This window comes from Castor canadensis, chromosome 19 (assembly GCF_047511655.1).
Source record: "Castor canadensis chromosome 19, mCasCan1.hap1v2, whole genome shotgun sequence".
Taxonomy (NCBI): domain Eukaryota; kingdom Metazoa; phylum Chordata; class Mammalia; order Rodentia; family Castoridae; genus Castor; species Castor canadensis.
This window is the reverse complement of record NC_133404.1, coordinates 45,250,889-45,276,963: the sequence shown is the minus strand read 5'-3', so window position 1 is coordinate 45,276,963 and position 26,075 is coordinate 45,250,889. Positions and strand designations below refer to the sequence as shown.

General features: G+C 45.9%; 1 protein-coding gene across 8 annotated transcripts in view; it reads left to right on the top strand.

Moving 5' to 3' along the window:
* The window catches only part of Arnt2 (aryl hydrocarbon receptor nuclear translocator 2), a 153,797-nt gene that overhangs the window by 55,925 nt on the left and 71,797 nt on the right, over positions 1 to 26,075 (top strand). For all 8 annotated transcript variants that reach the window (XM_074061844.1, XM_074061846.1, XM_074061841.1 and 5 more), the window contains 2 exons: positions 7,132 to 7,345; positions 10,919 to 11,132. In XM_074061844.1, coding sequence (XP_073917945.1) covers positions 7,132 to 7,345; positions 10,919 to 11,132 — 428 coding nt within the window. The remainder of the gene's footprint in view (positions 1 to 7,131; positions 7,346 to 10,918; positions 11,133 to 26,075) is intronic.

Here is a 26,075-nt window from a genome sequence, read left to right as displayed (position 1 = left end):
GATGCCCTTAGGTTGAAACTAAAGGAAGCCAACTAAAAGAAAATAAGTCAAACTTTAAATCTTATCCAAAACTATGGACCACAGATGTGAGGTGACCTCTACATAGTTAGCAGGTTTTCTCCTGCACTCCTGTATTGGTTAGACATAGGGGGGTGGAGACTTTTCATGATCTGGGATGGGTGGAGCTGGGACAGGTGTGATGAGAGGATGGGGTTGTGGTGCTTAGGGTATTACCAAGAGGGTACTGAAGGAGTGAAACCAGAGGTCTAGTTGCAGAGGGAATTAAGGGAAGCCAGGAGCAGTCAGAAGTAGTCAGACAGACATCAGAGCTGATCATTTGAGAGAAAAAAGAATTGGCCAGAGACTGGAAATAGGACTGTGGAGAAGAAACAGTTCTAATTTAGGGGGACTCTGAGAGGGCTGGAAGGGCAGGCGTTGTGGTCAAGTAGTGGGAAGTGGTAGTGTGGAAGAGGCTGGCTGAGGTCTGGTGGGAAGGGGAAGATTCTGAGGAGACAAAAGATGGGGTCTGTGCTGCCTCAAGCTGAGACTGTTGGGGTGTCTGGCCAGTGGTGACAATGACAGTCCTGAGAGGTAGAGACAGATGGTGTGAGCTTCAGAGGAGGAAACCTTTTTGGCCAAGAGGATAAAAGGAGTGGAGACTCAGAGGAGCCTTTCTTCCCTGCCTGGCCTGAGAAAGCAGCCTCCACTGGTAAGCACTTGGTTCAACCTCTGTTGGTCTTATCAAGTCTTTGGTTCTAACAGTGGATGGGGATGAATATTCTCTCTCCAGAAAGACTCTGATTACATACCAGAAAGGGATTCTCAGAAGAGAAACTCCTGCCTTGGCGGTTGGCATGGTGCCACTCCCTCCTCCACAGCATCAGCTAGCCAGTCCACCTGGTGTGGATGCCCATGCTACCAGCACATCCCACAAGCCCACACTCAAGGAGAAACCAGAACCTTCTATTTCACTGAGAGGTCCAGGGGCACCTTCCTACTTTAATGACCCCCTGGACTGATAAACTTCCTAGGGAAGTCCTGCATTTTTTCTTGTGCCTACAGTTGGGGTCAGCTGCCACCAGTGGGTAGTGACAACTTGAGTTTTGTTTCAGAGTGGACAGCTGACATCCCAGAGTCATCATCAAGAATCACAGTTACATACCACACTCTTCATGTGACTCCCACTTGTTTGTAATGTTTCATTAAAGTGAAAGTGTGGGAACATAAGTACTGCAAGGATCTTTTTCATGTTAGATTTATATCTTACAAACAATAAAATATTTAACTCCCTAACTTTAATTTTTGTTGCTCTGTTACCAAACTGATTTCTGCTGCATTTGAGACTTGTTCTGTGGCCTTTCTCAGAAGACTCAAACACCTTCCAAGGGTTCCCATGTGCCTTACTGCAGACTCAGCTCTAGTGCCTAGGACCCCATAAGAGCTTGGGATCCAAAGCCTTTTGTGGATGAATTACCAGCCTCTCTTTATTCACTCAAGGATGGCTCTAGGTGACATCTGTCAGTCATCTTCTGGTGAGGTTGAAAGCACCCAATTGCATCAGGTCAAAATTATTCCTCATGTTTTGTAAGGGTTGGCCGTTGGGCCCCTAAAAGTAAAAATATTTTTTACCAGATTGGGTTTTTGTTTTTCATTCCATCCATTTTGATACTACCCCTTGAATTTTGTGTAGTATTTAAGCTAGTGGCCATTTTTTTTCAGGCTTTATAGGTTGTGGTCATGTTTGAGTTTTAATCTTTTCATGTAAATATACCACCTTGTTTGTTAGTAGGAATGATAATCAAAACCCTGTTGACAAGGAAAAATATGCAAGGCAGGCATGTCTTGCAGAGTCTTTCCTGGCAGAACAAGAAGAAGGTTGTAGTTCCCAGAAGTCTTGGTGTGTGCTTTATAGCTTATTGGGTTGCTGCTTTTGTTTCTAGGAGGTGAAGCGGCCGAGGATGACCAGGTGGCAGCAAGGATTACAACTTTTTGTTTGATCTGATCTTGTCAGTCACAATGTGAGGGACACATAGACAGGCCATGTGATGTCACTTTAAAGCAGAGAGATTCAGCAGAGCCTTTGGGACCCGTGCAGAACAAACACCCAACATGAACATTTCCAGACTTTCTGAGCCTTCTCCCTGCCTCCATGGATGTGATTGGTTTTTATGAGCCAGAAAAGTGTTGCAAATAACTTGGGGAAACATGGCATGATCAACTGTGAACAACTGCATCAGAGTGTAGCCCGCAAGCAACCAATGCCCATGTCATTTCAGCTGGTTAGTGTCGGGATTTGGATTAGAACACAGTGGCATGAAATCCTTTTCAGAAGAAGGCAGTCCTCCACCATGGTGATATGGACTAGTCATTTCTTCTTATAAGATGTGTGACTTTTGGACAGGAGGTGTGGCTCAAGTGATAGAGTGCCTGCTTTACAAGTGTGAAGCCCTGAGTTCAAACTCCAGTCCCACCAAAAAAAGTGAAAAAACCGATGTGTCGTTCTCATGTGATTGACCCACAAATGCCTTTCTTGCCCTGTTCAGTTACCCTAGCCCCTTCTTTTTTTCTGCTGGAGAGATTAACCTTGATTTGAAATACTACTCAGATAACATGAGGGTTTTTTTCAGAAAGGGGAATAAATAATTTCTAGAATGAGGGAAATAACTTCTAGAATTGTAAGTAATCCTAAATTGCATCTCTTTGGAAGCTGCCAGACACTCCCCTCCCATTAAAGCCTTAAATATCTCTGCTCTTCACTTTCTGGGCATTCTGGCTGTGCACCGAGGATCAGCTAGTGCTCTATAGAGGAGAGCTCATGAGAGAGAAGCAACAGGCATGGGGCAGGCCTGCTCAAGTCCTGTACCTCTCTGAGCCTGAGGGTCCTCTTCCATACAGAAAGGAGCTATTTCCATTCCAGGGTGCTTGTGAAGATCAAATGCAGTAAAGCTGAGGAAACCCTTGGTGAGCCATAGGGTGCTGTAGAAACATACAGGATGTGTGTTCCACTGAGAGTGGGAGTAATCCTCCTCTTTGGAGGATCTGGGCTTTCTCAGACTCCTTCTCCCTGTGTTTTGGGTGAGCGTAGACACCTGGGTAAAGAGAGGTGAAGAAGGCAATCCAGTTTAGTACCTGCTTTGCTCAGCCAGGCCTGCATAGGGACTTTCTGTGTCTGGGGGTCCACAGGTTCCTAGGTGTGCCCCTGTGACTTTTGCTCAGGGAGGGCTCCTCACCACTCTTACAGCATCCTGTCCTTACCCTTTTGGGTACAAAGCAATGAGACAAGGATTGTATCATCATGATCTTTGCTGAGATTTTGCAAAGTTCTCTGTTTTTGTATTTCAATCAAGATAGGCTGTGTCTCACTGTTCTGGTTAAATTCAGAAGGGCTCCCTTTGGAACAGAGTTGGAAAAGTAACCCAAGTCAACATGCAGTCAGTTGTACTATTGATTTCCACAGCTATGTCCCAGGGTCAAGCTCTGGGTCCTCTTGTCCCAGTAGAGGAGTCTTTGTAGCTGACAGGTCTGCCTGCATCCCAGCTGTCCTTGCTGCAGAGCCCCTGGTCCTGTGTATGAAGGGGCCAATTTCTTTATTGATGTTACTCAGCCCACAAGTGTGTGAGACTCATGAAACTCACAGATGCCAAGTTCACTGGCATACCAAGCAGACCCCAAACCTTCCCCTTCCTCTGAGGAGGAGGTAACCTTTGCCCAATAAGCACGGTCTTGAAGGATTGTTTTTCTATTGTCACAAGATAGAATTTTCCCCTTCCCTCTGTCTTCACGAAGGCTTCAAAATGAAACTATGAGTACACATGTATATATCATACTGCTTGTTTATCAAACCTTGTTGCTGGGCAACTGGCAGCTCCCAGTCCTTTTGACATTCTGCTGATAATCCAGTCTTATTTCATAAAATAGAAAATTGTGGGCCCCCTTCAAAGTAGTCAGGGAATACACCAGTGCTGAAATCAGTTGTCTTAACGTTGTCTTCTTCCTGCACTTTATCTCAGAAATTGGGTTTTCAAGCACTGTGGTAAAGTTGCTTTAGATCTGTTGAAGAAACTCATGAACCCCATCCCTCCCGCCCAATGTTAAAAAGCAAATTAGTCCATGGCAATGTGGTACCAGCTCTATTGGCAAGTGTGTCTTTGGTCTGCTTTGCAACAGTTGCCACGGAAACTAACTGAAGGGTTCAGGCTTGACTGTGTTGGGTTTGGGGTCTATTTGCATTTTAAGAACTATCAGTCTGGCCACAGGATGAGGACTGTAAGGAAATGAGGCTGGAAAGGAAGATGGAATGTAGCTGAGCCTCCCAGTGACAGGTATGACAGCCACAGAGGGCAGTGGGTACAAAGAAGGGATCAGAAAACCAGGAGATTTCAACATGAGGTTTGGCACAAATAAGTTTGAGCAGTTCATGTGTGCTGACTGAAAATAAGTCAGAGTGGACATTTATGATACTGAGAGGCATTGAGTGACTAGAAGAGTGTTGGAGTAGGGAAGGGTATGTGTGGCTGATTAGGGAGACCCTAAAAACCAGGCTGAGAAACTGGAATGCAGGTTTTCTTTTGGGAGTTGCTTTGGGCAGAGGATGTCTCACAGGATCCCTGCAGGAGTGCACAGTGGGTAGAGTGGAGCTCTGGGTCTTCATGATGAATGTTCCTGCCTGACATCTCCTGCTTTAGCAGGGTGCATTCTCTACGTAGTATCTCTCCTGGGCCGCCTTGAGGAAGTGTGAGCTGCTGAGGTGGGGATACACCTCTGGGAGCTCACCCAGCCCTGGGCCTCATGGGCAAGCACCCAGCCTAGGGCCCAGCCTCAGAAGGATCAGCTGGACTACAGGACTTGTGGAGGAAGAGGAAAGAAGCTCCTAGGTCTCCTCCAGGAAAGAGCTCCTGACTGCACTGGGGAGCTAGGAGTATTCTTTTCACTTCTTTCCCTCTCTCTGCAGTTGCTCTGCCTCCCCCACCTCCTCTTCTCTGGTTATCCCTGTTCCCCCAGTAAACAAGCTCTGCCAGTTACTCAAGAGCCATTGTTTCTGGAGAATTTATGGTCTTCCTGACCCAGGAGCACTCATGCTGGGCTGGTCCATTTCCACCTTTCCAGGTAGTCGCCTGGGACAAGAGGGAGCACTGGCCTCAGGAATCTCCTTGCTGTTTCTTGGCCTCTGTCTCCTCCCCCTCCAACAGGGCTCATCTCTGAACCTCTACCAGAATTTAGCCTCAGGGGTGCATCACATCAAATCACCTGTCAGACAGGCCTCCATCACAGCTTTGTCTCTGTGGGGTAGCATCATTCCCTAATCTCTCAGACTCCTCAGCCCCTGTCCTCCGGGAACCAGATCTGCCCTTTCCTTCCATGAGGGCCTGTCTCCTCACTGCCCTCAACTTCCTCCCAACTCTGGCCTTTCTTTGACCCTCCTGATTCCCTTCCCAGAGCATTATTCTGATACATTGCCACACAAGGTCCAGCCCCTCTTACCAGTGCCTCCACCTCCTCTGGCCCCTTGATCCCCAGATCCCCACTTCCTCTCCTGCTCTCTCCTTCTGTGGTTTTCACTTTCCCAGGCCTTTTAGAACAGTTGATCATATTCTGCCTTTGGCTTCCATCATGCAAGCTGTATGTTTTACCTTCCTAATTAAAGCCCCTGTGCTTGAGGGCAAGACTTGGCCATTCCTTGTTTTCTGTGCCACCCCTTACCCCTTGTGGGGCCTACAGGGCTCATGACTCTTTGGATGGAAGGTGTGTACTGAAAGACTCCCTGCAGGGACCCCTACTGCATTCATAGACTTGCATGCCATCAGGCCTGCTTGGCACCTTTGTCCTCCAGATCGGGAGGATGGGGTGTTAAGCTGATTAATGCCGTGTTTGAAGGCAGCATTCCCTAAGGCTGTTCCTTTCTTGTTGTTAGTGCAGCTCTCATTCTCTGAACACCAGTAACTAAATCCTATAGCAGACGTGGGATACGTTTTTAGACAATTTCGTTATCCCAAGTAACAGCTTTGTCTTAGTGTTGCTGGGTGGGGTTGGCTGTTACTGTCTTTCAAGCTTAAAGGTGATAATCCCCAGATGGGAGCATTCTGCCAGCCCTTCTGTTAGTTTTCATTTTAGGCACATCACAGAGATTGAGTTCAGTGATTCCTTGCAATGCTTGTTTATAATTGGTTATTCATTGTTTAATACACCAGGGAGCACCTGTTTTGTTACTATGTTGCAGAAAATGTGATAGGTATAGAACAAAGGCTTATTCACAACTTTATATAAAGTGAATTTGTGGCATTAATGGTTACTTAATTATACAAAGAATAAAAGGCTGTGTAGATGCTCCTCGATTTATGATGGGATTATATCCTGCAAAACCCATTGTAAATTGAAAGTATTGTAAATGGAAATGCATTTAATACACCTGACCTACCAAACCTCACAGCTTAGCCCAGCCTGCCCTGAACAGGTTCAGAGCATTTACACTAGCCTATAGTTTGCGAGATCATTAACACAACACCTATTTAATAGTAAAGTGTCAAGTTTTCATGTAACTTACTGAATACTACACTGAAAATGAAAAACAGCATGGTTGTGTGGAACCCCAATCATGCGGTTGACACAAGCAAAGGTACACTTTTAACTGAATGTGTATCACTTTTACACCATTGTAAATTGTAAAAAACATAAGTTTGGGACCATCTTACCATGCTTCTTACCAGGAGATATGTAAAAGACATACATAAGTAGTCAGTAACTACATTCATCTACATGTGTGTTTGTGCTTGTGTACATTGTGTGTAGATTCATGCATGCCCATGGAAATCATGTTGGAAAATTTTAGTCTGCCAAAGTATGGTGTCTTAGTTTTTCATCCCCATTAAGAAGTTGATAGGTCTCTGGGAGTACTTAGAAGTCTCCAATACATAATTAGAGTTGGAGACCATGGAGGTCTGTGTTCTCCACCCCCCCACACAAGAGCTTGCAGAGGTGCTTGCGCAGCATGCATTCAAAGCATGCAGCTACTAGGGTTAGCTCCCAGTTCTTGGTCATTTGATGGTAACAACATGCTATTTCATCCTACTAGATAGTAACCCCTGGTCTGATACTTCTCTTTTTGCCCCTTCTGATCTTGTGCTTTCTGGGAAGAGAGAATCACAGTGAGATTGAACGGCGCAGGAGGAATAAGATGACCCAGTACATCACAGAGCTCTCGGACATGGTCCCCACCTGCAGTGCACTGGCCCGGAAGCCAGACAAGCTCACCATCCTCCGCATGGCTGTCTCACACATGAAGTCCATGAGAGGCACAGGAAACAAGTCTACAGATGGCGCATACAAGCCTTCCTTCCTCACTGAGCAGGTGCCAAGTCATCACCCTTCTGATGATGTCATTATTGGAAGGGAGCAAGCCACAATATCTCCATATTGAAATAAATGATGTGGGGAGATGGGTTGCAAGGTTGAGGAAGGGATGAAGTCAAGAAATTTACTTCCACTCTTTAGCAAGAAACTCTAAGAATGTCAGATCTGTTCAGCTTCTGCTTTTTTAGTTCCCATACACCTTAATAAGGTGTCCCTCAAAAATACACTGCATACCTGAACAATGTGCTTAGCATGCAGACACAGGAACAGGTCAGTAAAACCACAGGTCTGTGGTTTTAGCAGTGAGGATAACACTCTGAGAGTTGTGGTAGCAACAATAATGATGACCGACACTGGCAGGCATTTGCAGTGCCTGGCCTGAATTGTAGCTTTCTGTGTCTTATTTCATTTGCTCCTTACTCTAGTCCAATGAAGAAGCCACCTCTGTTTTGTAGATAAGAGTCAGTAAATTGTCCAAAGTCAATAGCTGCTTAGTGAAGTAGCCAGGTCCACTGGAGATGTGATAGGGCTCCAAAACCATGGTTTTAACACCTGTACTAGTCTTTGAATGGTTGAGAAGGAAAAACACTTGAAATAGTGAGACAGTATTTTGGAAATGGATTTACATGAGTACAGAGGCTTGGGTTCAGAGTCCTTGTCCTTTCATGTACAGTTTACAAGGCAAATCAGCAAATGCTCCAAGCTTTAGTCTGCTCATCTGTATAATGAACGTAAAAGTTTGAATTTCTGACTTCGAGAGCTTTTCAGGATAAAGGATTTGAAATCAATTTGTATATTGTGAGAAAGGGAAAGGCAAAATTACATGTCTGTCAAAGATGTAGTTAGGCAGTGCAAAGTATGTAGAGTGTGTAATGTTGGTTAATGGAGCATTTAACAAGACAGAACATGGAGCCAAAATGACAGAACAGAAGTAGCCTAGTTTCAACAGAAGTGGATCAGGACAGAGGCATCTCTGGCAGGCTGTGCATCAAGAGGGGAGCACAGGGAGTTTACCAAAGGGAACAGTGAGCCCACAGCCTCAGAGGGAGGAACAGAAATGGCACTGTGATGAATCACTTATTCTGCTGGGTCTAAGAATCTGTTCATGTCATGGAAGTAGGTTTAGAAAAGGACCAGGAAGAGGAACTAACATTTATTGCTGTCTGTTCTGTGGCAGACATCTTAACAAGTGCTTTGCCTGCTTGGTCCTTTTAAGTCCTCTCAGGAAGTCATGTGATCCCTTATTCCGCAAGGGTCATGGCAGTGGATGGCAGTGATCATATTGGTCCTCGGAGGACATACAGCATGGTAGTTCTGGCATGGAACTTGTTTCAACCAGCCTTGTTTCTGCCTCTGTAAAAAACAAGTGCCTTAATAGCTCCCAGCTCCCGTGGATGCACCAAGGCATGCTGTAGACTGTTTAACACAAGCATAGTAGTTTAATAAAGGATGAACAACAGGTAGGCAACCAGATAAATTTACTAAGGACTAGTGATGCTTGGGTCAGTAAAAAGCTTTTCCCCCTACATTTTTTAATCCTTATAAAGATCCTTCAGGGCCAATATTTGAAATGAGTCTATCTCTAAGTGATGAAAGTGTAGTGGAGAGAGAAGGTAGCTACACATTCGTATGAGTCCTGTCCATGTTTTTTTGATTCCATGGTGATGATCAGAACATGTTCATTTGCCAGGCCCTCACAGAATGTTCACACATGAGCTCATTTAACCTCACAAAATTTCACTGCATATGAAAATGAAATCTTAGAAACTGAGGACATTAGATGTCATGTCCAAAGTTGCACTCCAAGTAGAAGGATGATGGATGATGGTCCTCTTTTACTCCAAAACTCCTGCTCTTAACCCCCACTATCTAACTGGACAAGGGAAACGGAGTGAGTTCTGTGTTCCTGACAACATATTCCCAGAAGATGAACCTTGGGAGAGGGGATGGGAAGAGGGGTCCATGGACCATCCCACATCCTCACAATCTAGGTGAAAACATGAATGCACAAATGAAGCCACTCAGCCTTGTCCAGTGACAGAGAATTCTCTCCTTCCCCAGACATTCTGCTCCATTATTTTAAAAACAGTTCTCCTGTTGAGAAGATCTTCCCAACACTGAAAGTAAAAGTGCTGACCCTGTCCTTAGAACTGAGTAAGCATCTAGGAGACACAGACAGCAGAACTTCAAAGTATGGGAAATAAGCAAAATACACTTTTCCTTAGAAAATGCTTGTATAGTCTGTTTCCGCCCTAGTTTCCCAGGGTGAGGATCTTTGAATTTCTCCCCAGCCAAGTGCTTGGAGATACTCACAAAGTTCCCCATCCTGCTTCCAACAGATTGATGTCTTCTAGGCTTTGGGTCCTTCGGCCCCCTCAGGGACTGGGTTGTGAGTCAGGCTAGAGGCTTCAGATCAATGAACAGGCAGCAGGAGGTCTTCCCCTTCTACTCAGCTGTCCTTACTGTGTTTCATAGTAAGGCTATGCGTGATTACACTAGAGCATGTGGTTCCTAGCAAAAACTGATTTCCAGCTACTGACCTGAGAGAGGTGGTTGAAGACTGTAGTGCATATGGAAGGGTTAGTTCCTTCCCTCCTTCAAGAATGGAGCCCAATTTATTAAGCAAGACAGGGCTTCTTAGCTTGATGAGCCAATGGCACAGGTAGCTACACTTGAGGTGTCTTTAGGCACCACAAAGAAAGGATATCTTATTTTAACAAAGTTCATTTTGCCCATCCATGTCCCTTTGGGGGTGATGGGGCTTCCTGCTGTCCATTCATTGATCCTGAATGGCTTCCATCATGCCTTCAAATGACAGGACCCAGGTGACCCCAGAATCGATGCTCAGAGCCTCTTCTCACCATAAAATGATATGGATAATGCTGCATGCCCTGTTACCTGCCAGGCTACTCTGAGAGTTGATTGAGATGATGGTGATAGCTGTCAGAGTTCTCCAAGCCTGACAGACATGCAGACATAAGGGGATACTCTTACATCTAGTGCCAGCATTCAGCTGAGACATAAGAGTGAGCTGTCAGTGGGGCAGGGCTGGGGGAGACACGTGGTATCTTTTCTTCTTTCCTTCCCATTCTCCTTCCTTTGCTTTTATGCCAAGCAGTAGGTGCTAGGCACTTCTGCTCTAATGTCATGACTACAGTTTCAGTGTGTGTGGGAAGCTGCTCACTCCTCTGGCAACCCAACACCTTCTGTGACTCTCCCTGCTTCCATCTCTCCAGGATGGAAATATCTTCTCTCCCTAAGAATTTACAGTGTTTAGAGTGACTGTGTCTTAGGGATGGTACAAGTGTGTGTCTGTGTGTGTGTGTGTGTGTGTGTGTGTATGTGTGTGTGTGTGTGTCTTAGGGATGGTACAAGTGTCTGTGTGTGTGTGTGTGTGTGTGTGTGTGTTTTAGAAAATAAGCTAAAAAAGAGAGGGAAAAAAATCACTCATTTTCCAAACCACTTGTGCACCAGAATGAGTATTTGAATAAAAGTTGAGGCTGCTATTAACAAAACTTAATTGATCTAGGTCTGTCAGTGTATTGTGCTAATTATAGTCTTTCCTTCCCAGGAACTGAAACATCTCATCCTTGAAGCAGCTGATGGGTTTCTGTTTGTAGTGGCAGCTGAGACAGGGCGAGTGATTTACGTGTCTGACTCTGTCACCCCTGTTCTGAACCAGCCCCAGTCAGAGTGGTTTGGGAGCACCCTCTATGAACAGGTACACCCTGACGACGTGGAGAAGCTGAGAGAGCAACTGTGCACCTCAGAAAACTCAATGACAGGTTGGTGGAGCTCCTTCTATGAGGCAAAAACCTCTTTCTTGCAGTCCTGGAGATTAGGAAGTAACTTTGATGACTTTCTGGTTTGTAGATGGCACCTCTAATTGTGTTCTTATAAGGTGGAAGGGGCCAGCTAGCTGTCTGGGTTCTCTTTCATAAAAGCACTAATTCCATCATGAAGGCTGTACCCTCATGACCTAATCACCTCCCAGAAGTCCCACCTCCTGTCACCATTGCTTTGGGGATTAGGATTTCACCATATGAATTTAGAATCAACATTTGTTTATTACATCTAAGATCATGGTATCTGCAAAGTGAGTTCCTCCCAACTCCTCTCTCCTTGGTTTGTGAATGGCTACCTTTTCTTTGAATCCTCACCTGGTCTTTCCTGTCTGCATAAATTCCTGGTGTCTCTCCTTTTTATAAGAACACTGGGCATCTTAAATTAGGGCCTGCCCATGTGGCCTAAGTTTACTTATTACCTTTTCAAAGGCCATATCTCCAAATATGATTACATTCTGAAGATCTTGGGATTAAGACTTTAACATGTTTATAAGACTGAATCAGATATTGTCAAAAAGTGGCAGAAGTTCAGCTGTTTCTGAAGGACAGCCCTAATTTTCTCAGTGTTGGTAATCTATGATGTCTTCAAGGAGAAAGATGATGGAGAACTAGGGTATGAGGAACAGTGTTGTGTCACTTATCTGTGTGTCTCCTGATGGTGTGACACATCGTCTGGCAGTGAGCTCCATGTGCTTGTATACCAATGATGCTCATACAGACTCAGAAAGACTTCCTCTGCTGCTTCAGACTCCCTGTGCTGGATGAGAGAAGTCCATTACAAGTCCTAAAGAACATATAATCTAAAGTTAAATGTTTGGGAAGGATGTGAAAGGGAAAGCAAATCAACCAGGAAACATTGGCTTAGGAGCTGAAACCACCTCCTCTGGAAAGAGCTGACTTTCCACAGTCTTCCATATTTAACCACAGGATGTGGCTTCTTGAGACCCAGTCAGGAGACCCAGCTGGGAGAGATGGCAGGGGAAGTAGTGGTCAAGGGCAGGCAGGTCAGTTGCTGGTCAAGGGTGTAGCTAACTGGTTCACCAGAGTTGGGTGGACGTGTCTATCTATGTGAAGTCATCATGTGTCTGGCAGAGCTTAAAGGGGCAGTGTGAAGCACACATGACTAGAAGGAGTGCCATGCAGCCAGACTTGTGCAGTGGGGGAAGTCTTCCAAGATGCCAGAGGAGATCCCAGGAATGGTGAATAGGCCTCTGAGCTCTCTTTCTGACTGGGCTCTCTTGAGATGGAACTTTCTTAAGATGGAATAGAGGACAGGGGATACAGTCTGCTATGCTGGCTTAGGGACACCAGGACAGTGATGCTTACACAGAAGTATATTATCAGACAAGGGAGCTCTTTGTTGAATTAATTCTTTCACTAGCTGGAGAGGTGGTGACAAAGGGTAGGTGAGAAGATGTATAAATTCCCCTCAGCAGCAGAGTGTTGCAGGCCACTGTGGTGGTGATGTTTTGTTTGGCAGTAAACACTGACTGTCATTGTTGGGAGAGAATTGGGGATCCTCACCTAGCAATGGCAGCACTGCTGAAAGAGAAGGTGCTGACAAGGGAGTCAGAAGCCACTGCTTTGTGTTTTGGTCTTCACTTGGTGATCTTGGCAAGTTCCTCTCCTCCTATCATTCTCCTTATTTCATCCCAGGAAACACCTAAGGCTCCTTCCAACTCTGATTCTATCCCTTGTTCAAGGTCCCAGTATAGGATTCAATCCACTGATTAAGAAATGGTGGGAGGAGAGGAGCTAAAATCTGGCACAGTGACCAAACAAAAGCAAGTACCAAGGCTCAGGTCAGTGAGCACTGTTGCTGAGCCCTGTTCCTGCCAGCCCTGCACTGCTGATGACAGGACATGTGGGAAGGGCAGTATGGCTCTGGGAACTCAAGATCCAGACAGAAAGTGTCCTCCAGGACTGGACTCAAAAGTGCTGCCCTGTGGTTGTAGACAGGAGAACTTACTTTGAAAAACTTACTTTCACAGGCACCCTGGTGAAGGGCATCTGCTACCTCAAGCTTATCACTGTTGCATGAAGCCTGGAAATCTCTGTACAAGAAAGACCTGAGGGAATCAGAGTTTCCCTTTGTGGGGATGATAAGGATGTTGAAAACTTGGGATTCTAGAAGCTACAAAAGTCCAGTTAGGGGAGCCATTGCCTTCTTCCAAGAGACCTCCATGCTCATGTAGGATAGCTGTAGAACCAGCCTGGATTCAAGTGACAGAAAACCACACCCGATTGGCTTATGTGAAAAGGAAATGTACTGGCTCATTACCTTGAAAGAGGTGTGGCTTCAGGCATAGAAGGATCCAGGTGATTGAATATTGCAATCATCATTTGTGGATTCCATATTAGCAAACTCACCTACCAGCAAAACGTGTTTGCAACCCCAAGATTCATACTCATGGATCTGTCATGGTTATTCATGGTCATGTGCAGAGGGGAGGAAATGTTTGGTTCTGTGCTGTGCATGTGTCCAGCTGAGGTCAAGCAAAGCAATGGTTGTTCTGCCTTCTTGGTTTGTGTGTGTGTGTGTGTGTGTGTGTGTGTGTGTGTGTGTGTTAGATAGCCTTCAGTCTGACATGAATTACAGCACTACTGGCTGTGAGTGCACTGTTAACAAGTCAACAATATTTGTTAAATACAATGTCTTTAAACAGAAATACTCATAACACAAAGGCATGTATTAACTGATTGACAAAAATGTGGTAACCAGAAGCCTGAGGAACCTAGCCCTGTATTTCTCTTAAGAGTAATCATTCAGTATTTACTAATCCAAGTGTACAGAGCAACTTTGTAAAACATATCTTCAATAATACATATCAACTGTGTGCCTTTTTCTGCATCCTTGGCTTTCCTTTCCTCTGTATAGGGCAGATTGTCAGGCAGGCTCTCTTCATGTGACATCAAAACTGTTCACATGCAGCTCTGATTTGTGGTTTATGGCTATGCAGCCCCACACAGGCAAACAGACTTCCTGCTGAAGTTCTTGCAAATGTCCCAAGCCTTCCTCCCTCGGCTCAGTTTGGCCCCTTTGTCCTGCCCTGTACAATTCCAAGGGCTAGGAGACTCTGAGCCAGGGTGTGAGGCCATCTTCTCCACCCAAAGCTCTTAGGCCCAAGAGTTGGGCAGAGGTGACTCCCAGAGGAGATCCAGTGCTCTCACCAAGAGGAGGAAGCGATGCTGACTGGCAAAATGCAGGCGTGCAGTGGCTGGCCCTGGACAACCAGCCTCAGTGGTGTTTGATGTGATCCTGATGGGGAAGGATGGAGTGTTCTGGAAAATGGCAAGTGCCTTCTCCTCTCACTGAAATGCTAGGGACATTTGAGTTACAGGTTCTGAGTGAAGATGGAATGGATACCGAGCCAGGAGAAGGACAGAGATCAGGTTGAAAACATGTGGGAAAGGGGTTGCAGAAATAACCATGGAGGATCTGAGTGTTCAGAGTGGTGAAGGGAGCCCAGGAGAGGTCCCAGGCATTCCAGGTGACTGCAGGGCCTCTGACTATAATTGGATATGCCAAAGGCACAGAGTTCAGACAGTGAGAGCAGGGAACAGCAGAGAAATGCTCAAATGCTCAGGTGGCCACCCAAGGGAGGGTGAGTGAATCGATTCTCTCAGTGTCTCTGGGTGACTGAACTCTGGAAAACCTTGATCCTGGTGAGCAGAAATGAGCAGATCCTTGACAAACCCTGGCAATGAACTGGGAGGAATTAGCTAGATTTCTCATCTGGAAAGGGCATAACACGTGGGCTCTTCAGGACAAGGTTCATTTGGTTCATTTGTCTTGAACTGCCCAGCAGCAAAGAAGAATCAAGAAAAGGCTGAGTTCCTTCCTTCCTCCCTCTCTACCTTCCCTTCCTTTCCCTTCCCTTTCCCTTCCCCTTCCCTCATCCCCTCCTTCCCTCCCTCCCTCCCTCTTCTTTTTCTCTATCCTCCCTCTCTTTCTCTCTCTTTCTTTCTTTCTCCAATGACTGCTTCTTTCAACCATTTATCCATCCATTCACAAATACCTGTTTTGCACAGCTATTTGTGCAAAGGTCGTGAGATACACAGCTCACTTCATGATCAGCCCCACCCCTATAGGACCCCTATAGGAGTTCCCAGCTGGTGTGAACAACTAAAGTGCCATTTCCCAACCATTCAGCCCAGATTCCTTGTGATAACTTCAGGAGAGCCTGAGCCAGGTCAGTCCCCAAGGGCTGCCAGCTGGAAACCCCCTGTGCATGATTCACATGTCCCAATCAGCTGTGATTAAGCTCTCCTATCTCCCTGAGAGCTTTGTCAAAGTCCAGAGATACTTTTAGCCTTGGGTCATAGGATTTGGCAAGGCAATGGTCTGAGCACAGATAGCAGCTCTTGAAGGCTGGCCACCAGGGACCCTTTTTTAAAAAATTTTTTTGTCTGCAGTCTACGCATACACCTTTCATCAGACTGTTTCCACGAGAGCTTAAAGACATTCACTTAAGAGTCTCCCTGCCTATCTTGGAGAGAGGACACCTGTGGGACACTGGATGCTGGCTACTTTTATGTCCTCTTTCATTGCACTGTTGGTACAATATTAATACCTATAATTAATTCACCTACACTTTCATAGCACTTCTTACCTACCACAAGGAGTGTCAACTCTGGCTGCACATTAGCATCAATCCCTGGAGAGATTTGGCAGGTACACTTGCCCAGGTTTTGGGGAGGGCTGGGCACTGGTGTTTTGTTAAAGCATTTTGGTGACTCTGATGCTCGGGAGTGATGGGAACACTCAGGATTCTATCCTCATCACAGTGTTGTGCGTGGGAGTTGCTGTCGATGCCCCTGGGACAACCAGCAGCCAGTCCAACCTCAGCAGCTCATGGAAGACAAATCAGAGCAGCACTCGAGGATTCAGGAAGTGTATGAGTGGTGAATTGTGTCAGAGCTCTGACCCCAGGGTCCCCAGGAGCCTGTGTGTCCAGTGCTGTGGTTCTCACAGTGTGGTCCCTCAAACAACTGCAGGTGCATGAATCTCGGCTCCACTCTGGCCCACTAAATCAGAAACTCTGGGGGCCTGCTATCTATTTTTATCCACTGTCAGTCCTTGTGATTCATGCTAAAGTTTAAAAACCACTCTTGTACTGACCTATCCTGAAACTTAATGTCAAGTCACCTGGATTTCTGGTTTTTGGTTTGTTTTTTTTTTTTTTTTTTGTGGTACTGGGGGTTGAAAACTCTGGGCCTTATGCTTGTTAGGCAGGTGCCCTCTGACAGTTCAGTCCACCTTCATTCTTGACCTTATCAAGCTCTTTGATCTCTGAAGATGAATGGCTGGGCCATCAATCATGGGAAGAATGGGGGTTATGTTATTTTTTTTTGAAATGTCTTATTAATTGTGAAACCCCATGTAAATGTTTGTTTGTGCTTGGAAGGTAAGCCCTGGTGGGACCTGGAAAGTGTGCTTGGTGGACCACCAGCCTTGAGCTGCTCAGAAATGCAGAAGCCCAGACACCCTGGCCAACTCACTCCAGTTTGAGTTTTAATAATAGTCTTGCATTACTCAGACATTTCCTGAGACAAACAGTTTAAAAGGAGTGGGGACTTGTTTTGGCTTTCAGTTTCAGAGGTTTCAGTCCTTGGTTGGCTAGATCCACTGCTCTGAGCCTGAGGTGCAGTAGAATAGCATGCATGGAAGTGTGTGCCAGAGTCTGCTTACCTCATGGTGGTCAGGAAGCAGAGAGAGTGACAGGAAGGGCCTGGGGACAAGGTATATCTCTCCAGGGCACATGCCAGTGACCCATTTCCCCAACTAAGCCCCACCTTCCACAGTTGTACCACTTCCTAAGTGTCTATTTAACTTATGAATCCATCCATGGATTAACACATTGATCAAGGCAGAATTCTCATGATCCAATCACAGGTGACCCAAAAGCCCCATCTCTGTACACTGCTTGCATTGGGGACCCAGCTTTCAATACATGAGTCTTTAGGGGGTACTTTAAGCCTAACAAGTCACAAGAAATCTAAACACGCACAATAGCATGTGAAGAGAAAGGATTCAGCCATTTACTTGCAGCAACTGTAGTTGGGGGCTCCTTTCCACAGCTAGGACTGGCAGGAAGTGGTGAATTTGCCCCAGTGACTTCCCCTCCCCTGGATGTTTGCCCAGGGTCCAGGTCCAGGCCACTGGGAAGAGTAGATGGGAAGCAGTATCTACAGGCTTTCTGTTTCTCCTCACTGTCCAGGGCACAGGCTGACCAGCACCAGCATCCCAAAGTACTCCCTCTCTCGCAGACAGGCAGGGAGACTCTAGTGGATGTGCTGTCTTCACACTCTCTTGGAAACACTTGAAGGAAGGTCTATGAGCAGAGACGCAGGGCCAGCTAACATGGCCCCTGGTGCAGAGCAGCACAGAGGCCCTTGGAACATTCCTTCACAAATTCACATATCCCAACTCTGCACCAGGGCCAGGGGAAGTTGCAGGGCAACCAGGCATCATCTCCACTGTGGAATGGAAGAGGAAGGAACTACAGCGTGCCCACACCGAGACCCTCACAGTACCCCAGTGAGAGCAGGAATGGAGCCAGCAGTGCAGGCTGCTGCAAAGGACAGACAGCATGCACCTCACAGGATGTGTGGACCTGGGAAAATAGCTGGCGGTTATCAGTCTTCAGTCCCAGCCCCCAATGCAGCTGGGCCTTCTTTGTAGCACTTTGCAAAGAGAGAGGGACAGACTGTGGCACTGAGCTGTACGGTGCAGTCCTTCGGGAAGAATGTGAGGCAGATAATTGGTCCTCAGGGGTCCTGTGAACTATGCAGCCCACCCTGAGGTATCAGTCCTGGAAGAGGATGGTCTGTTTCCAAATGTCAGTCATGAAGGTAACTTCATGAAAACCATACTTTCAAACATATAGCTTATTTTCTTTGGAATACTCAAGTTTGGCCTTTGGACTAATGCCAGAATCCTAAGTGCTCAACACAGTCAGCAGTCCATTTCTTGCCATATTAGGCAACAGAGAAGCAAAAGGTGAATCCGGATTTTATCCGAACTATTAACAGTTGCTGAGTTTCTGTTGTTGGAAATAGAAATAAAACATTTTAATGGTAAGAAAAGCATTTTTATTTGGTCTGGCCCCTTGGAAATTGCCCAAGTGTGTAGTAAACACTTCAGTTTCGGGAGGTTGCCAGCGGTGCCTGGTGGATGCATGGCGGCTGGTTGCTCTTCATCTTCTCTCAGACTTCCCCACTGGAAACCTCGGCTCCTCAGATCTGTTGTCCCAGATGTTTCTTTGGAACCAGTTCAGTTCTTTCTCGTTCTTAAATATTTATACAACCTGCTTTGTTTTGCCTTGCTGCATATGTAGCACACTGATGCCCCTGGACTGTTTGTGTTTTTCTCTCATATTTTATGTTGAAAGGTATTCTGTGAATATGGACACATTCTAGCCCAGGCTGCTGGGCTCATTATCATGGCAGTGTCTCAGCAGATAAATAAGCCAGAGCAGGATTTCTGCACACGCGGCAGTCTCCAGCAGGGCTGGCTTCCCTGCATACCACAAGAGCTCCCACCAGCCTGTGGGAGCGTGGGGACTGGGGGTGAGGGTGGGCTGGACACTGGGACGTGGGGGAGTCACAGCCTATGGCCCCTGATCGAGGTAATAACTGACCTCCCTGCAGATAGTAATGTGTCCACTGAATGCTTGTTTGAAGCACGCCTTAGATGACCTGTGGGATATTAGTGAGGTAGTGCTCGGAAGTTGTAGAGATTTCATTCATTTTCTGATCATTGAAAATGGCATGTAACCACTAATATAGATTGGTGGTTTTCCAGTCTTTCCATCTTGGCCTAATTATTTCTCTTCTTACTCCTCTCAAATGCTTGTACTCTAATCTTACAAATAAAGCCCAGCCCTTTGGCATTTGTAACAACAAAAAATGTCTTAAGATTTCAGTACTGGTTTTTGTTGTTGTTTGTTTTTGCAGTACTAGGGTTTGAACTGAGTTATAGACTTGCTATGCAGGTGCTCTATCACTTGGTCACACCCCAGTTATTTTTCGGATAAGGTCTCATTTTTTTTTTTTTTAGCCTGAGACAGACCTCAGCCTGTGCTCCTCCTACCTATGTGTCTTGTGTAGCTGGGATTACAGGCATGCACCACTATTCCAATTTCTTTATTGAAATAGGATCTCACTAACATTTTCCCCTTGGGCTGGCCTCAAACCGCAATCCTCTTGAACTCTGCCACCAATATAGCTGGGACTACAGCCATGAGCCATGGCACCCAGCATGATTTTGGTACTGTTAACAAGGGAAAATGTGTGGTCCTTTTTTAAAGGATGATATCTCTCCCTGCTTCTACCTGTACTTGAGACCATCAGCATAGGCGTGGTTGGAGAAGAGGGAACTAAATACATACTTCTCTCTCTTTCTCTCTTCAATTCTTATCCCTCTCTCAACTCTATTAGTTCATTCATTCCTAAGGCATGCATTTATTGAATACTAAATAACTTTGAAAGTGTGCTAAATGTTGGGGATGTAGTGATGAATAAAACTGAAGCAGCTTGGATCTCATGGAGTTTGCAGTTCAGGGGGAACAAACACCAAAGAAATTGTCACCACTAGCACAGGCACTGCTGTTTCATGACAGGAAAGTCTCTTGGGGTAATGAGAACCTGGCAGATGGGGAAGGCCCTGCCGAAAGAGTACTGCTTGTGAGACCTGGTGAGGGAGTTGAAGGCAACCATGAGAGGATGGAAAAGAGTGAGGAGGACAGGTGCTATCCCCAGAGCAACCGCAGGCCAGTGAAGGTTTCCAGTCAGAGGGGCCCTGTGACCCCAGTTAGGTGTGAGAAGCTCACTCTGGTTGGTGACATTGTAGGAAGAGCAGGTTGTTTTGGGAAAAGACAGGGTGCTGTGAATCAATCATCCAGGTGAGAGGGATTCAGGCCTGGGGCGGCAGTGTGTGTTTTCCTCTGGCTGCTGTAACAAATTCCACAAACTGGGCAACTCAAACAATAGGAATTTATCTTCTCACAGCTCTGAGGCCACAGGTCTGAAAGCAAGTTGTCATTGGGGTTGGTTCCTTCTGGAGACTCTATGAGGTCTGTTCCATGCCTCTCCCCTAAGCCTCTGGGGGTGGCCTATAATCCTTGACATTCCTTTTAGACATACCTCCTATTTGTCCCCATCATCACATGGCATTTCTCTGTATCCTCATTTCCCTCTTCTAAGAATACCAGTCCAGGCCATCTTAATCCAGTTTGACCTCATTTTAACTTGATTATATCTACAAAGACCTTATTTCCAATAAGATCACACTCAGGTTCTGATTGGTTGTGGACTTTGGGTGCATGTGCAGATGGAAGAAAATTGTTATAGTCAGGAGAATTTTAGGCATAAACCCAGCAATGGACTCAAGACACTTGCCTAGTTCCTTCTCTGCCCAAAAGGTATTTTAAAGACTAGTATGTCTGGTCTTTGTGAACTTTGTTGCATCCATGTGTTCTCATTGACAAATCTCTTATTAGGAGTGTGTTTGATTGGGAGAGAGCAGAAAGCCCCTGTACCAAGTACTTGAACCCAGGAATCACCCTGTGCTGAATCAACAGTGTCACAATCCCAGGAATGGGACTTGCAGGCCTGAGGTGCTGTGTGATTTCACGTGCCTGCCATCTTGGCACAGTGCCCATTCAAATGGGAGCCTTGGTGCAGGTTGAGCCATGCTGCTAATCTGTCTCCTGCTTCTTGTCCTTCATTTCATTTCCCTACTGACTGAAGTGGGTTCAATCCACCCTAGGTGGAATAAAGAGCAGCACATTCCTCTCCACACCTCTCAGATCTGATGGGCTTGGAATTCAGACCCCTCCAGACCCAGGCAGGCTCTGTGTATGTCCTCCCACTTCACATGCTAGCTTCAGCTCTAAGCCTGGGTTGACCCTCTTTATCTGCCTTTGTTCTGATGCCTAAGTCCTGCCAACCTGCCTCTGCTTTGGACTAGACCTACCACTTGGCTCTGTCTACATGGACAGAAGCAAAACCAGACACTGTCCAGAGTCTGGGTGGAGCCTGTTTATGATCAGAGCAGTGGAAGAAAGCCACAGCTGAGGATGGGTTCAGATAGGATGGGCCATGGGGCCCAGGGCAGGGACTAAAGCAAGAGAGGGAGATGGGAGACAGTCCAGGATGGCTTGGGACAGGAGCTGGGGAAGCAACACTTATTCAGGAGGTAAGGGGAATTTGTGCCTCAGCTAAGGGCATTTTCTGCTTTGACAGGGGCCTGACATGCTCAGGCCTGTCTCTGCAGTCTGAGGGCACAAAGTTAGGTTCCAGATGGAGGGTGTAAATACCTGGTGCTCCGCTGCTGTGCCTGTATTTCCAGAGACATCCTTTGTGGTTTTACCCTGAAGTCAGGACAAGATACCCCATCCCCTCATGGGTCTCCTTTCTCTTCCTGTCCTCAGATCCTGTCTTGCTTTGTTTGGGAAGGGATAGAACATGGAAGCATACCTGGGCTTTCCAGGGATTTGAGGAGGAGAAATGTCCCTGAATGGCTAGACTTTCTATACATTATGAGCCTCCCTTGTGAGAGAAGTAATGAAGAGGCACATAGCCTGCCCAAGGAGGGGCAGGCAGGGCATCAAGGAGGCAGCCAGGGATGCAAATGAAACAGCCTCAGTAAGCCTGATGCTCATTTAATTTGCACACTGCCAACTGGATTGTCAGCATTCCGGAACAAGAAAGGTTCTGTGCAGGCCAGTCAGGAGAGTCCCCAGCCAGATGGGGCTGTCATGGCTCCTGAAGCCCTGTTTGAGAAAGGGGTGGGGTGCAGGGGCTCTGCAAGATCCATTCTTCCCCTCAGTCCTAGGAGCAAAATGTTTGTCCTTGATAATGGGAAGGAGGTTAAAGTTTTGTTAATTTGGGTCAGTACTACACGTATTTTCCATTCCCATCAAAAATATATGTGAATTAGACTTGAGAATGCTGCGTCTTATTTTAAATTCACATAGAGATTTAACCACGTAAAAAAATAATTGGTGCATTTACTTAAAAGACTAAGGTTTACTTCCTAAAGATCAGTCCTCTGGTCTCTCACATTTGTGTCATGGCTTTTTCTGGAACAAGGAATATCCAAGTAGTACTTGAAAAACATTTGTTACAACTGTGTAAATACGCTTTAAATTTTTCTAGCCCTTAAAACCGTGGTTCCCCATCTCGACACACATCAGAATTCCACTGGCTTTTTTAAAATTTTGATGTTGGGGACCTGTCCATTTCCCTGAATTCACATATGTTTGCTGAAGCTCAGGCACCTGTATTTTCTAAAGCAACTAGAGGCTAAGCCCTCCTTCCCCCTTCCTGCCCCTGAAAGAAAGGAAACCACTAAAAAAAAAATAAAGTTTAGCCCACTCTGTCCTCTATTTAAGAGAAAAATTTCAAAAGATGAAAGAAAGTTTAATTTAGTATAGCAACAAACAGAATGTTAAAAATGCTATCAGCAACACAGTTACAAAATGCCTAGTATCAACATTTTAAAACCTCTTGGCAAGAGTCTCCATTTCCTAATGAGGTACCTTGCATCTTCAATACTCAAGAAGTAAGTTGGCAAAGCCTTTTTTCCTCCTTCTATAAAAGGAAACTATGGAAAAAATAGCTGAGAAGTAGTATTGTTTTTAGGCAGACATGATTACTTTGGGTTGCTTTGGAGTGTTTGGAAAGACATTGAATCACTGCTTCCTGGAGGTGCAACTTAGGTTTCAGTAATCATTTCACATGATGATCATGTTTTGCAAAGCTTTGTATAAAAATAACTTGATTGCAAAATCTCCAGTATGATCAAGAAAATTTAAATAGTTTCTTCCAGCTTCACCAACGAAAGACACATTTCCCCTGAAATGTCATGACTCAAACAAATGGCTCAATAGAAATGCACGTATAGCCCTGATCTTTCCTGTTTACTGCTTTTTTTGGTAGAAGCTAATTGAGGAAAACATCTGCATGCAGTTTTACATTTATTTTTATAGATTCTTTTCTTCCACTTCAACGCAAAACATCTCTGCCAGTTGTGTACTGGGGCAATGATCTGAGGATGGTGACTTTCAGTTTTCCCTTTCCCAGTGATGACATGAGTCACACTTCAGGGAGCTATTTACAGTATCACTCTTTAACCTTGAGTTGAGTACACTTTTTCCCAGGAACCATAATCATGAGAGCTCAGTGTTTTGGGGTCTCTGGGCCAGCTCTTCTCTATCATTCAGCTCCCTTCATGACATGCCTATAAAGTGGCCACCTGGTCTTGAACATCCACAGCAGAACTCCCCCACCCCCAAGAGAGAGCCCTTTCTACTTGAGAACAATATACTTGTACTTAGTTTGGAGACCCCCCCCCTCCAGTAACCCTGGCCACTGTCTTAAACAATACAACTCACCTTATTTGGAAGGATGGGAATCTGCACTTGTGAACTCGCCACTCAGCAGCATCAATTAAGAGCAGAGACTTTGCAGACAGATTCTGCTCTGGGTTTGAGCTCTAGTTTCACCCCTGGCTGGCTGGTGATCTTGGACAAGGCTTGGATTCTCCCTGAGCCTTCATCACAGTTGTGTGAGGCTGGTGTCAGAACCATATCTAACATGTCTCAGCTGTCGTCTTCCTTTAGGAGCCTTTGTCTTCAGTGAAGTTCCCTAGACACAGAAGCCAGACAGGGGAAAGTGGTGAGGGAGAAGATGGAAAGGTCAGGACAGGGCAGAAGAGAATCCAGGCAAAGATGTGGTTCAAGAGATGGAGCATAAAACTAAACAGAGTTTGTACCCTTGGAGACCAGGGAGCAAGCTTTTGTAACCTGTCCCAGGCAGTCACTGTCATGAACCTTGAGGGTTGTGTCACTTCTAGGCAACTGCAGACCAGGTGGCTTTAAGGACAAATCTCTGGAGAAGATGCAGGTGTGAACCATTAACTAAAGCACCCGTAGCAGCTGGGGGAGGGGCCCGACCCTCAAACAGGAACAAGAGACCCAGTGGATCTCAGTGGGACATCTGCAGTCTTCTGGCCCTCCAAGGAGGGAAACCTATGGGTCAACCGCAACAGCTGCTGAGATTGCCCAAGACAGCCTATAGAGGGAGTCTCTGGAGCCCAGAGATGCAGCTGGGTTGCTTGGCATCCCCTGGCCCCTCCTCTACTCAGCTCTGGCTAGCCTGGCCCATGACCGAGGCCAATCCCTGCAGCTTGTCTACCACATCTTCGTGGATGAAGGGGAAACCTCTAACAGAAGGAATTGCGTGCCTAACTCAACAAATCACTACTCAGCACATGTCTCCATGCTGGAAATGGACAAACAGACATGGCTGCCATCTGTATATGAGCTTCGGGTGTGGCTGGACATGGACAAACAAACGGCCATAAGATGAATGCAGAATGGAAGGATGCTGTGTTCTTGGGGGAAATGAGTAGGAGGTTGGAAAGGGACTGGGGCCCCTAACTTTGGAAGAGGTGGGGAGAGTGGAGCAGGAAAAGGATGACTCTTAAGCTGAGAACTGGAGAATATGAATGGCTTGGGATTAGCAATTTATGGGACAGAGGATGTCAAGCTCACTAGCTAAGGAAAAGCCCTGTGGCATCTGGGGAGGAGAAGGCTGCCATGGGTGTGAAGAGAGGAAAGGCCAGCAGTGACAGCCCCAGAGGACCATTTTGCATTTAAGATTTTCTCCTCTAAGTTTGAGAAGCAGCCCCTGAAAGCATGTTAGCATTATCTGCTTTGCATTTTATATCTAAAGACCTTTCTTGTTACTGGGAGGGGAATGTGCTTTGGGAATCTAAGAGAGTGAGAACTAATATTTACATGCTATGTGAGCTTCTGTGTGAGGTGGCTGCACAAGAATTTCTCATTTTAGTCTTCACAGCAGGCTTTGACACCCTGTCTCCAATTGTCCCAAAGGTTTCTTCTAATTCATTGATGGAGTTTTCAGTAATACTACTATTGATTGTCTGTATGTGGATGTTCAGTTCTGAGATCATGAAATGTTATCTTCCCTGGTCTAGGTTTTTCTCTATTTATGAAAGGTCTTCACCACTAAGATTTAGCATGCAATCTATTGTCTTCTTTCTTAGAATCTGTTGCACAGACTGAGGTGGAATTCATTCTAATCTTTCAGATCAGTTCTACTTTTTAAAATATGCTGAATCTTCCCTCCATGCCTTTCCTTCATCCTAAATTTCTAATATTCACTAAGACTGAAATTATTACAGTAGTATTTATTTCTTTGAAACTTAATGCGCTGGAATCAGGCTACAGATGCTGGGGACGGAGGGCGGGGGAAGGTAGCTATGTGCATCGGTACTGGCTGCCTGCAGGTAGCAGGGCCACTCTCCCCACGTCTCACTGAGATGCTCTTCCCCAGCAGCCTTCCTGTTCTCGCTTGGCACATCAGCTGCTCTAAGTCACGGTGAAGTGAGGCCTCTCTGTGCCCAGGCCCTGGACCACTTTTCCTCTGCTTCCTTACTCCTGTTCTCCATCTACTGCTTGTCATCTGGACAGTTCAGTTAGGGAACTACTCTACTTCCTTCCTAGGCAGACCTGTCCTGTGTACAGTCTGGCCTGAGTTTCTGAGGGGATTGGTTCGAGGATGCCCTGGGGATGCTCAGCCTCATATATAAAATGGCATAAAACTTACACACATCCTCCCATAGATTTTAAATCATCTCTGATTACTTATAATACCTAATACAGTATAAATGCTATGACTCTAGTTTAGATCTTAAGTGTCCCCCAAAGGGGAGGTGGGCATGTGTTAAAGGCTCATTCCCCAGGATGGTGCTATTGGGAGATGGTGAAACCATTAAGAGGTAGAACCCCCCAGGTGTAGTGGCCTGTGATTATACTCAGAGGTGGAGACAGGAGGCTCACGGTTTGAGGC